General features: G+C 42.5%; 2 protein-coding genes across 2 annotated transcripts; both read left to right on the top strand.

Annotated features, from left to right (window-relative positions):
- Positions 1 to 307: 307 nt before the first annotated feature.
- On the top strand, positions 308 to 7,287 carry agtr1 (angiotensin II receptor type 1). The gene is made up of 2 exons (XM_011488970.3): positions 308 to 1,473; positions 4,931 to 7,287. Exon 2 carries the CDS (start codon positions 5,039 to 5,041, stop codon positions 6,128 to 6,130), a length of 1,092 nt encoding a protein of 363 aa, XP_011487272.1. The 5' UTR covers positions 308 to 1,473; positions 4,931 to 5,038; the 3' UTR covers positions 6,131 to 7,287.
- Positions 7,288 to 7,508: 221 nt separating this feature from the next.
- cpb1 (carboxypeptidase B1) lies at positions 7,509 to 11,311 on the top strand. The gene is made up of 11 exons (XM_004081091.3): positions 7,509 to 7,637; positions 8,164 to 8,239; positions 8,424 to 8,548; positions 8,622 to 8,724; positions 8,823 to 8,924; positions 9,017 to 9,121; positions 9,209 to 9,319; positions 9,408 to 9,498; positions 9,825 to 10,027; positions 10,672 to 10,756; positions 10,941 to 11,311. Exons 1-11 carry the CDS (start codon positions 7,573 to 7,575, stop codon positions 11,126 to 11,128), a joined length of 1,254 nt encoding a protein of 417 aa, XP_004081139.1. The 5' UTR covers positions 7,509 to 7,572; the 3' UTR covers positions 11,129 to 11,311.
- Positions 11,312 to 12,108: the final 797 nt, after the last annotated feature.

Here is a 12,108-nt window from a genome sequence, read left to right as displayed (position 1 = left end):
GTGTTCTCTCAATTCTTATCATCTACAGTGACAGAAGATGAAATAGAAGCTGATGGAAATCTCTTGGAGGTGTTGACCCCCTTTCGTCTTGTCCTCTAAAACCAGGTCTTCCTGAAAAATGGCTGAAGCGCTGTTCACCTGCATGTCTTGTATTTTCAAAACCCTCTCGCATCTTTGTGTCAAGGTGCCCTTTGACCTATTGCAAAATCCAAAAGGGCGTATGACGTGGAAATCCTTACAAGCGTGATCATTCTCCAATGACATGGTTACACCTGAGTGAGCAAAAGCCACCAAACAGGACGTCCGTTCAACCCTGAGTGTTTTTTTTCCCCGGGCTTCCCTTTTAACTCTTTTTTTTTTTTTCCAGCCCATCATAATCCTTTATGATGACAAGAGGTGAGTCCACATCTCAACACCTTTCTTGACCCTCTGAAAGAAAAGAATAGAAAGGGAGAAAGAATTTTTGCAGGCAGTCCCTAAAAAAAGACCTTCCTTTGTAACACAGATGGATTACATGTGTCAAAAGTGTGCGGGCTTCAGATTCCTTCCCTCCATTCCAGAGGGCATACGTGAAGCTTTTGTCTCAGTCATGCCTCAACAGTCCAGTGCACACACGATGAGTTTCATTCCAAAACAAACTCCTAATAATTTACGAGCAGAAAATGTTTATGCTGCTGTGTGCTGAGAGGATCCCGCACTAATATGTGAGATATGCATTTGTTGGCTTGTGCCTCACACTAAAAGAGACAAACAATACAAAACAGGAGAAAATATAACTGATAAACGAGAGACAGCTAAATCCCACACTGCAAAACAGGAAGTGTTCCCCAACTCTCTGTCAATCTGAACCCTCCCCTTTTCAATCTTCAAAAACATGCACCCTGATTCAAACTAAGAGGCTGCTTGTTGCAGCTATTAATACTCTGCGATGACAGGTCTAATCACTATGGGAGCCTTCCAGGCCAAGTAGAGGATGAGGGACAGGGGACTGTCATGATGACATGACATTAAAGACATTGTGCACATGACTGTGTCATGTTCATCAGAATCATCACGATTAAACTGCAACCGATTTTGATCATAAAACATTTCAAAATAAAAGTGAGTGAACAAAAATAAGCATTACAAAAACAGACAAAAGGGGAGGGGGTAACGATTAGGAGGGGATAGAGGGAGGAGTGGTGCTTTCGGGTAAGACCTGATTCTTTAATCGTAAGAGCTGTTGGTCAAACTGGGATAGGATAGATGTCTGGCTCCAGACTCATCCATTCATTCATCTCCACTGTGAGAGAGAGAGAGACAGAAAGGGGGAGTTTTTGGGGGTGGGGAGGGGGTTGTGAGTATGTCAGGCGGCATCCCTGCTCGTCTCGCTCCAGCAGCTAAGTTAAATCAGAGGCAGTCACTGGCACTCTGCGGTGGTCTCCCTATCTGAAAGAAAGCATCAACAAGCTCTCGGTTCAACCAGCACCCCAGGTAAGAGCTCCCACAGCCTCCCTTTTATAAAAATGTTTGAGAAATGTTAAAAAACAGGAATAATATGAAATAACTGATTTAATTTGTCTTTTTTTTCCCCCTTTTTGGACTATTCCAGTTAGTTTCCTGATGTAAAACAAGTTTAAAACTATTCAAGCACTTATCTTGAGAGGCCTAAAAGAACAAAAACCTTCACATGTTGCTGTTTTTGTGTAAAAGTTCAGCAACTTACACAAAACTTGAGACATCTTTTAATAATTTACAGTAAGAAGAAACCAAGCCTGCCTTTTCTTTTTTGCTAAAAAAGCTGATAAAGAGTCACTGAAATTCTCACTAATAGACATTCACAACTCCTTCACAGGGACAAAACAGAAGCTGTGAAATCAGGTGTTTCTGTGGATGTTTATAGAAAAACCTGTCCATGTTTGAGAAACAAGGGAAGGAAGCTGCTGCTAGAAGCTGGAGATATAAAAGCCTCTTTTTAGATACTTCTTTGCGAAATAGAAGCAAAAAATGAAGAGTAAGTCTTTCTGAACTGAAGGAAAACTATATAAAGCTTTCGTTTAAAATAATTACATTGTAAACAGAAAAAAATCAAATAAATTGAAATAAAATACTAATCTGCAATCCATCTTCAGTTAAAAATAAACATTTTCTTTTTTTTTAATCAGAAGAAAGGTGTGTGTTCCTGACACCCCTGCCTTAATTTAATGTAATACTTTAATTAAAGTGACACTTTGTGAGTTGAGATTAAGGAGGAAGTGAGGCCATGGTTGAGAAGAGGCACACTATTAAACACCCACATTATTAATCTAAAGGGAGTAACACCGGCAAATTAAGCTGTCTGGGCAGGTTTGAAAGTTGCATGGCTCATTGGTGGACTGAGGTGCTAAACTTGTGCTCCTGTGGTATGTTAAAAGGATGGTAAAAGAGGGAGGCACTTATTGTTGCAGAACGTCCTGTGGCTCAAATGGCGTTTAAACGAGCGGATGATCAGGAGGTGGAAGGCTTTGGTTGTGCACCGAGGTAAACCTTACTTCATAATGTGCTGGTATAAATCATTAACTCCATCAGGCAGACTTTTAGTGGGTCTCTCTATATGGACAGCCAGATGGTGGTGCTCCTGTCAGAGAGGGTTGGGGCTCGACCCAAACCTGGAACAGCTAAGCTGTGGGGAACCTCCAACGTTCTTTGCTGGTTGTTGTGATCCCATGCAGGAAAAAGCTGCATTAACTAACCCAAAGTAGGATGTTTTACGTTGGATGTTATTGCCATTATGTCAGTCAGGAGTCAAAGCAATGCTGCAGGCAGAGATGTTCCCAAACTTCCTCCAAATCCTGATTTTATTGTTCACTGTAGGGAGCATTGTGTTCAACCAACGCAGGGCCCCATCGCCTCTTGTCTTGTCTCAGAGGATGCAGCTTGCTCCGGGATCTTGTGAAGTAGATGTTTACCTTCCTGTCTGTGGTCACCCAGGGTTTATGGCTACCATTTAGTAATGTGCCATCTCACTCATAGGTGCACACTGAACACAGGAGCACTTGATAACCTGCTCTCTATACCACCTTCTGTCTTTACCAGCTTGCCTTTTTTATTGGACTTTCATAAGTACATGCTCAACCGTTGCTTTCATCCCTGTGGATGTAGCTTCCCCCTAGTGGAAAAGTACTGAAGGGTAGCAATCAGCAGCTTTCATTCAAAGCAACTTAGAAAGTTTTGTCGCCAGTTAAAGAGCATTGTTGGAGTTTTGCCCAAGACTATTCTGACCGTTTGAACCAGAAAAGATCAGTCAACCAACAGACCAGCTACTCTTTCATATTAACGTCTATTTGAATAACATTATTTATGTTGTGAGGTCACTTTTAATCTTTTTTTTTCCTGCATTTGTCACCATTAGAAGTCAGCATCAAGGAATTTATTGGAACTTTTGCGCATTTGTGGCTGTTCACTGTTATGATCATCACACAGGGAAAAGAACAGGCTCAGTAAATCCAAACGATGACATCTGTGCAGGAAACTCACAGAGATATTCCATTATTATGTTGCCCTTGGCACTCCCTCGTCTTCCACGCTCAACAGTCCTCGCCTCTGCAACCTGCATCCACAGCTTCAATGGATGCCAGGGTTTTTTTTTCATGGAAACACTGGAAAATGAAGGCATCCTTGAATCTGAGGTCAAATAGTTCCAGAGTAAGGAAGGGCTCAGACTGTCTTAATGTCAACCATAGGCTGCAGGAATCTGGAATGTTTTTCTAAGCTTGAATTGGCAGTTCTTGTACCTAACACTTGGAATAGGAGACATATTCACTGAAGTGTTGTTTTCCTGCAAAAAGGAGTTTTTCTTTCCATGTGAGGAGTCAGCAGCAAGGTGGTATGAGAAAAATATGTAGCACTAGAATGCCATCTTGTGGCCAAAAACCATCTTTGGTTGGTCAAAATATAAGAAAGAGGTTCTTATTTGAGCTTGAAGATTGTGATTTTTAAAAATTCTTCTTATTTTTTTTCTAATAGTCTTTTTTATTTTCACTAGCAAAGCTTAAGCATATTTATGACTTTTTACATTCACAAACATTTAACAAGTAATTAGGGCAAATGTGTCTTTCATAGCGACAATGTTTTGTAATATTATTCTAATATTTTCCATCAGCCTCGCTAATGGCATCAAATAAGCATTTCTTTTTTAACATAAATACTATCAGCAAAAGAGGGGGAGGGGGGGGGTCTGTTTTAAAGCTACATTCTGCTTCTCTAAATGAAGGGGGGAAAAAAAGCCCGGAGGCAAATTTTCTGCAGCACGCAGGTTTGATTTTCTCACAGAGAGAAGTTTCCACGGAGCCGAATCCCCGCTGTCCTGTTTGTTTAGGTGTGCGCTGATTAGAAGTTCCCATGCTGTGTACAATGTATCTCTGCACACCAAGGGTTTGAAACGTGACATGTCTTTTACAGTGACTGGAGCTTCACAGCTCTCTGCTTGTTTCCTCCCTGCTTTCTCAGAACCTCAGTGTTTAATGGTGTTGTTATCCAAGCTCACACTTTGCCATGCAGCCTCAATTAACACAGGTCATAACACTGAGCATAAATATTCTCCTTCTGGGCTTCTGTGCGTCCACCCAGACGGACAAACCATTTGATAAACTCTACAGACTTTTACTGTTGCCGTCATTAGCCGAGAGGCGATTTAGAGAAGGAGCCAGAATGGAGAATGTCTAAATAACGATCTTTCAAAGAGCATTTTTGGAATATTGAATAACATGTGACATCTGTTTTTCATGGCTCTTTATTTTACAGAAATAATGTAAAGCTTCAAAATGGCTTTAAAGTGCAGGTCTTTAATGAGCTGGTGTAGGGTGAGCACTTTCATGGCTGCTCGTGTGGATTAGCGTTTATGGACCATGCCGGCAGTAATGACGGCTCTTCTACAAGACTGTCTGTGACATTTTTGTTGTTTCTTTTATAGGATCCTCTGAGGCCCTCGCCCAAGGCCTGTATCAGTCACCACAGACACACCCCGTCGACAGGGCCCCCTGCTAAACAGTCCCAGGATTTGGCACTAAAAAGAGGAAAAATGCAGAATCAAACGGCGTGGGCGACAAAGGAGATAAACTTGACATGTGGCATGTCTGGAAGCCACAAATTCATCTTCACCCTGGTGCCCATCGTCTACAGCTTCAACTTTATCATCGGCATCATCGGTAACACCATGGTGGTGGCTGTCATCTACTTCTACATGAAACTCAAAACGGTGGCCAACATTTTTGTCCTCAATCTCGCCATCTCAGACCTCACGTTCCTCATCACTCTGCCCATGTGGGCAACGTTCACCGCCACAGAGTACAGCTGGCCCTTTGGAGGGTTCCTGTGCAAGACCAGTGCAGGACTGGTCACTTTTAACCTGTACACCAGCGTCTTCTTCCTCACTGCTCTCAGTACTGACCGGTACCTTGCCATTGTGCACCCAGTGCAGTCACGGCGGTTTCGCACCGTGGTGTACGCACGCATCACCTGTGTAGTGATCTGGCTTTTTGCCTTCGTCCTGAGTGTGCCAACAGCCCTCACCAGGGACGTCCATGACATCAAAAACCCCCAGACCACCGTGTGTGGCATCCTGCACCCCAAAGCCGAAAACAGCGAGAGGCTGAAAGAGCTTCTTTTGGCTATTGGTGTCTTGAAAAGTCTGCTGGGTTTCCTGGTGCCCTTCATCATCATCATCACCTGCTATTGCCTGATTGGACGGGCACTGCTGCGAGTGAAACACATTCAGAAAAACTCCCGCTCCCGCGATGACGAGGTGTTGCATATGCTGGCAGCAGCTGTCCTGGCCTTTTTCCTGTGCTGGGCGCCCCATCAGGTCTTCCACTTCATGCAGCTGCTCACCCAGCAGATTCTGGTGGAGAACTGCACCATGCTGGAAATCATCGACACCGCCATGCCATTCACCATCTGCATCGCCTACTTTAACAGCTGCATGAACCCTATCGTCTACGGCTTCGTGGGACGCAACTTCCGCAAGAACTTACTGCGTTTGCTCCGCTGCTCTCCAGGTAGACCGGCGGGGCCCCACCAGAGCATCAGTTCTAAGATGAGCGCCCTGTCGTTCCGTGCCTCAGAGGCACTGAGCCTTACGGTCAAAAGCAATGTCTCCACTGATGTTAAGTGACAGTCAGAGGGAAAGCAAGACACAGGGTACAGTTTTGCTCTCGGCACTCTTACAGCCTCATGGTTGAGAGGCAAGGGACAGAGAAAATACCATGCTGTATTACCAAGCACTGAACCATTCATAAGGCTTTCAAATGTAGCCTATGCCAGACTCATACAAACCATTAATGTGTTGCAGATCCACGCCATTGAGACTCTTTTTAGCTATGTCAATATCCCCAAAAATAAAGAACGGTAAGATAGTACCATGAATAATGTATTATTTATATAGAGATATGCATGTTGTCCAGGATTTCCTCACTTGAATTTTTTTTTAGATGTGTTGTCTGATGATGATTGTGTTTTCTCAGCAAACCCTGTGTGAATCAGAATAGCTGATTAGGCTGAAACATCAAAGTTTCAGGAACTTTCAAGCTACAGTCACGCCGCTCTCAGCAGCGTGGGTTCAAGTGGCCACTTCCAATGAAAAGTCCATGGAAATGCACCTAAATGTGATTTTCGGGCGTCTGTGTTTAAAACTCTCATGTTCACATGTAGCTACGCAAGTTTCTGCAATCGTTTTCGGGCTCTACATGCCAAACCAGGAATTAGTAAACACGCATGAAAGTCAAACTAGGTCGAATTTTGACCAATCTGGGACTCGGATTCGGTAGTGTTGAATGGATGATGTCCCTTTTAAATTTACAGAGGTACCAACTGTTTGGAAATTGATCACGGAGGAGAAATTAATAATTACGTTTTCCATAACATAAAGTCTTTCATATGCGGGAATAAAGCTGTGAAAGAAAACGCGTCTGTAGCTTTTACAGGTGAAATTTCCCTCATCGGCTGTTGCATGCTCTGCCAACAGCTGCATGAATTCCCTTTGGTCTTGTGTTGGAAACCTGTAACCTTAAATGTCTTACTGTAACATGGCGTAGACTCGTGCCTGTCCTGTGAGATGTCACTGACAACTACTGTGCTCTTTGTGAAAACTTTGCATGATGAAATGTCTGGGAGTGACATACAGTAACAATCAGTGTGAGACACAAACGCTCCAGGTTGAGTGATTTATGTGTAATATTTATGTGTTGATGCTTTTTTTTAACTGTGCAAGTGTACATTTTGTGTATACATGTTAGAAAAAAGAAGATAATAAAAAATACTATACACACAGAACTGGGATGATTTCTTTTTCCTAGAAAATACAAATATGTCAACTAGAGTTCAAAAACAGCTTAAAACAGAGAATCTTCATTTACAAAATAATAATCAAGTGACCTTGACTAAAAGTTTATCCTAAGTAGTATTAATCATTGACTGATCATCAGGTAAGACCTTGTTTCTTCACATAGTTCCTAAAATAACTGCTGCACTGTGGCATCTCAGACTGGGATTGGTGGAAGGGCAGCAGGCGGGGGGTTATAAGCCCTGTCCACAGCAGAGGCCGACTTCACTGCCAACATGAAGGTCCTGCTGTTTTTCGGACTGGTGGCTGCTGCCCTGGCTGATGTCACGCGTTTTGATGGGTATTTTTTTTTTTACTTTTTGGCATTTAGAAAAAGGCTCCAAATTCTTTAAAGAATGACTGCGGTTTATGGACTGAAAAGGATTATCCTAACAGGAGGCCAATCAAAGCACAACACAAGTTTGCTTTGTGAATAATAGCGAATTATTGTAAATTTGAGAAATTTTTAGCTCATGAGATAAAATCAAGTTAAATAAAGATTTATCGGTCAATTTGTATGTCTTTTAAAAAATATTTAAGCTATGATACTTATCTTAAAAATATAGCCAAAGGAAATTAATCCAACAAATGTATGGACAAACATTTCTGCACATAAAATATATTTTTTGATCTTCTTATGGTTTACACTGTATAGAAGTTGTTTTATTCTGCATTGAAGCTGCTCCACATTTGTTTGTTTTTTTGTGAGGGCCCAAAAGGACTAATAGACTTTTAACTCTACTGAAGAGTCACAGCTCAGTTTTGAATCCGTTTATCGTCTTTCGATGCTGTTGCTTTCCTCATGGCCTCTGTCTTTTGCTCCACAGAGAAAAAGTCCTCCGCCTGAAGCCTGTCCTCGCTGAACATGTGACCCTCATCAGGGATCTGGCTGAGAGCATCGAAGTACTAGCCTGCACGATGTCATCATATGATTGGCTTATAACGAAATGAATAAATAAATTCAATCTGGCTGCATTTGGTAGATTTTGCACTGCAAACCAGTTCCTATGTGTATTTTTGTCGAGTGTTACAACATTGTGTGTCAGTGCCTTAATACTCAAGTGTTGGGCTTTGGTGCCATCTGCAGGTGGACTTCTGGAGCCCTGACAGCCCTGAGCTGGTGACGATCGACATCGATGTGGACATTCGGGTGCCCGCCAGATACCTCTCCATCGTGTACACCACCTTGGGTCAGAGCAGCATGGCGCATGAGTAAGTCACCAAATAAAGAAACAATAGGCTTTTCCTCCCTCAGGTGAAGCTAAAGCAACACATTTTCACTTAGGATTCTCATTGAGGACGTCCAGGTTGCCATCAATCGCCAGGCTGACAACGGGATCAGTCCTAAAGAACTGCACAGCTACACCAAATACAACACTTGGGATACTGTAAGAATGTAAAAAGAGCATTGTTTCTTAAATTTTGCATTGTTTTTTTTCCAAATTATAATATTTAACAGTTTGAATTCACTTTGATTTAACTCCAGGTCCTGTCCTGGATCAACTCCATCGCCTCTTCCAACCCTAGCCTGGTCAGCAAGCAGGTGATTGGAAACACATTTGAGGGACGCCCCATGACTCTCCTCAAGGTATTTTAATCTTACATACAAGCTGAATATTTTAATCTTTTTGAGGTTATGCACAAGCAAATCTAACAAAAATCACAATTTACCAACCACAGCTTGGTAAATCCTCCGGCACTACCAAGCCTTCCATCTTTTTGGACTGCGGCATCCACGCCAGAGAGTGGATCTCTCCTGCTTTCTGCCAGTGGTTTGTGAAGGAGGTAACAAGGACTCTCTGATATTTATTGCAAGGATCTCCTTCAGAGCTTCTTTCAAACTGTGAGAAGCTGTTTTGAAATCCTTTGCAGGCTTTGGAAACCTATGGCAGTGACTCTCAAATGACCAGCCTTCTTGACCAGATGGACGTCTACGTCCTGCCCGTCTTCAACATCGATGGCTACGAATACTCACACACGACCGTATTTAACTTCCGCTTCAAACCTAATTTGATAATCCAATTATTGTATTTAATATTTAAGATCCTGTCTTCTTTTTGGAACCTTACAGAACAGAATGTGGAGAAAGACCCGCTCCAAGTTATCTGGAAGCAGCTGCCTGGGCACCGATCCCAACAGGAACTTTGATGCCGGCTGGTGTAGTAAGTGCAGCAGAGAGCACAGTCACATATCCAAAGGGAGCATGTATTATGGATTTAAAGTTTGTGGGCCTTGTAAGAGTCAAATCAAATAAGAAAGGAAAAAGATCTGGGCAGCAGATGGTGATTTGTTGCATCATAAATCCAGGCGTACATCGAAACCTTGAATCCTGCTAGTTTTAATTCTAGTTTTTAATAATCTGTATAATCAATTCAAGCCAAAAAAATCTTTTAAAAGAGGTTTATCTGTCTTGAACTCCTTCTGACAAATGAGATTGGAGAAACTGTTTCAATTATCGTCAGCCATCATGAAGGGTTTGTCCTTGCAGCCGTCGGAGCCTCCAGCAACCCCTGCAGCGAAACCTTCTGTGGCTCCACCCCCGAGTCTGAGATTGAGGTCAAGAATGTGGCTGATTTCATCCGCAAGAACAAGTCCTCCATCAAAGCCTACCTCACCATCCATTCCTACTCCCAGCTCCTGCTCTTCCCCTATTCCTACTCCTACAATCTGGCTGCCGACCACAGTGAGCTGGTGAGTCACGACATCCGTCAGACACTCACAGCTGAGTCCTTTTAGATCACTGGGAATTGCTTAAGTCTTCTTAATCACTGGATCCTCAGTGAATCAGTCTGTTTGTGTAAAGAGTCTTGCATAACCTGAGTGTAATAAATCTTCTAAATGTGTTTCTGGAATCAGTCCAGTCATATTGCAGACTAGATCCTATCTACGGGCTACACAGCTGCTGCAAATCCTGTATTCGCAGCTCACACACCACCCTACCATGTCAAAGGGCTGTATGGTTAACCCACACTGCTCCACCTCTCTTTACCTGGTGCAGATCACACATCTCTGCCACTCCTCTGATTAATGCTGTCTTTATACACTTTAAAGAACAAAAGAACTCCATCACCATTCATCTGTGCCCTCAAGAGTATAATTTCCTGCCTGTGCGTTTCTCTGGAGGTTTCATTTCCTCCTGTAACTCGCTGAAGCTTTGTGCAACTTTTTTGCAATATCTGGACAATGTTGGGTTTAAACAAGTGAAAGTTGATGCTGCAGGGTGCAAAAAGACACAGTTTTCTCAGAACTTGCTTGTTCAGCTCTTCTCCGGTCGATGGCTAAATTCTTTCACACGACTTATGCATCTTTGTTTTTGCTTTTTCCTTATTATGTAGATGAGCGTTGCTCAGGGAGCCTCTGCTGCTCTGACTAGTCTGTATGGCACCCGCTATACCAGTGGACCTGGTGCTTCAACTATCTGTAAGTGCAACAAATGAAGCAGGTTGCAGTTTCTTTCAAACAGACATTCGGCAAAGACTTGTCTCGTTACACCTCTAAGACGATGATGTGTTCATGATGCAGAAGTCTCCTTTGGGGCTGAAGCCTTCTACAGACAACAAAAGGCAATCAATCACAGCAACTTCTTCTCTTTTTTTGCTCCCAGACCTTGCTGCGGGAGGCTCTGATGACTGGGCCTATGACCTGGGGGTGAAATATTCCTATACCTTTGAGTTGCGTGACACTGGTTATCACGGCTTCCTGCTGCCAGAGTCTCAGATCAAGCCCACATGCGAGGAGACCATGCTGGCCGTCAAGTACATTGCTGCCCATGTGCAGAAGAACCTCTATTAAAAAGCGTAGCAGCCAGGACCCCTGCCAACGCACTGCCTCTGCCCCAGCCCCTAGCCCCTCCAACCTCTCAGCCATCTCATGCCCGTATCTATGGATACGGACACCACCCGCCATGTTTCCTCACTGTGCTTGACAGAGTGTCACGATGCAAGTGCAAACAATAAAATCAATGATCCATCCCCACATGCTGAATCTCATTTTTTCTTTGAATCTGATCATAAAACACAGTTTTTGTTTTTTTTCTGTCAACAAAAATACTGCAATTAGGCCTTTTTGCATTCTGAAAGTCTATTTTGGGAAGTTAAAAGAAGTGTCAATTTTGGTTAATGCAAATTAAAAGTTTTCAGCAACAGAAAGCAATACATGGTAAAGCCTCAGATTTACTCACTTGGTCTTATTTGAATCGTCTTGTCCAAATGGAACCAAGAATCAAACGTGTCGATGTTTGGAGAATCAGACAGAGCATAAGATTAGCTGGAAATTGGCCCTCATATTTCAGGATAGAGACAGCCTGATAGTATTGGCTAATGTACAAAGATTACTTAAACAGTAACTGTATTTTCTCAGCAATGCTTTTCAAGATTTTTGATTGATTTAGCACACTATTCTCACCTAATCACAAGTTTTTTTTGACACTGTACAAGATAAAGGCTAAAATCAGGGGTGTGACAATTCATTTTTAACAATGATTCGTTGCATATCAAAATTTGTGTTTGCTGATACAATTCATGGTCGATATTGGTTCATCTTGGTTCATCCAATTTGATCCAATTTACTGACCTAAAATTGATCCAGGACATCTTTATCCAAAACTTCAAACAGTGTGACTCAGAGATAAATACCTGGGTACTGAACAGTGCAGCTGATGTTTTCCAGATTCCTTGTCTTTCTTGCAAGATAATCAAGTGTAAATTAAATATGTGTGCAAACAAACAAGTAAACAAGAATTAATGGCAAATCCACTCACATTTTAGCTTCAT

This window comes from Oryzias latipes, chromosome 20, assembly GCF_002234675.1.
Source record: "Oryzias latipes chromosome 20, ASM223467v1".
Taxonomy (NCBI): Eukaryota; Metazoa; Chordata; class Actinopteri; order Beloniformes; family Adrianichthyidae; genus Oryzias; species Oryzias latipes.
The sequence above is the reverse complement of the archived record's forward strand: the minus strand, read 5'-3'. Positions and strand labels throughout refer to the sequence as shown.

Bases quoted from the DNA above. Each gene is read 5' to 3' on its own strand.
- agtr1 (XM_011488970.3), top strand. From the start codon at position 5,039: ATGCAGAATCAAACGGCGTGGGCGACAAAGGAGATAAACTTGACATGT.
- cpb1 (XM_004081091.3), top strand. From the start codon at position 7,573: ATGAAGGTCCTGCTGTTTTTCGGACTGGTGGCTGCTGCCCTGGCTGAT. The intron at 8,240-8,423 runs GTACTAGCCTGC...TGCCATCTGCAG, and splicing joins ATCTGGCTGAGAGCATCGAA to GTGGACTTCTGGAGCCCTGA. The intron at 10,028-10,671 runs GTGAGTCACGAC...CTTATTATGTAG, and splicing joins CTGCCGACCACAGTGAGCTG to ATGAGCGTTGCTCAGGGAGC.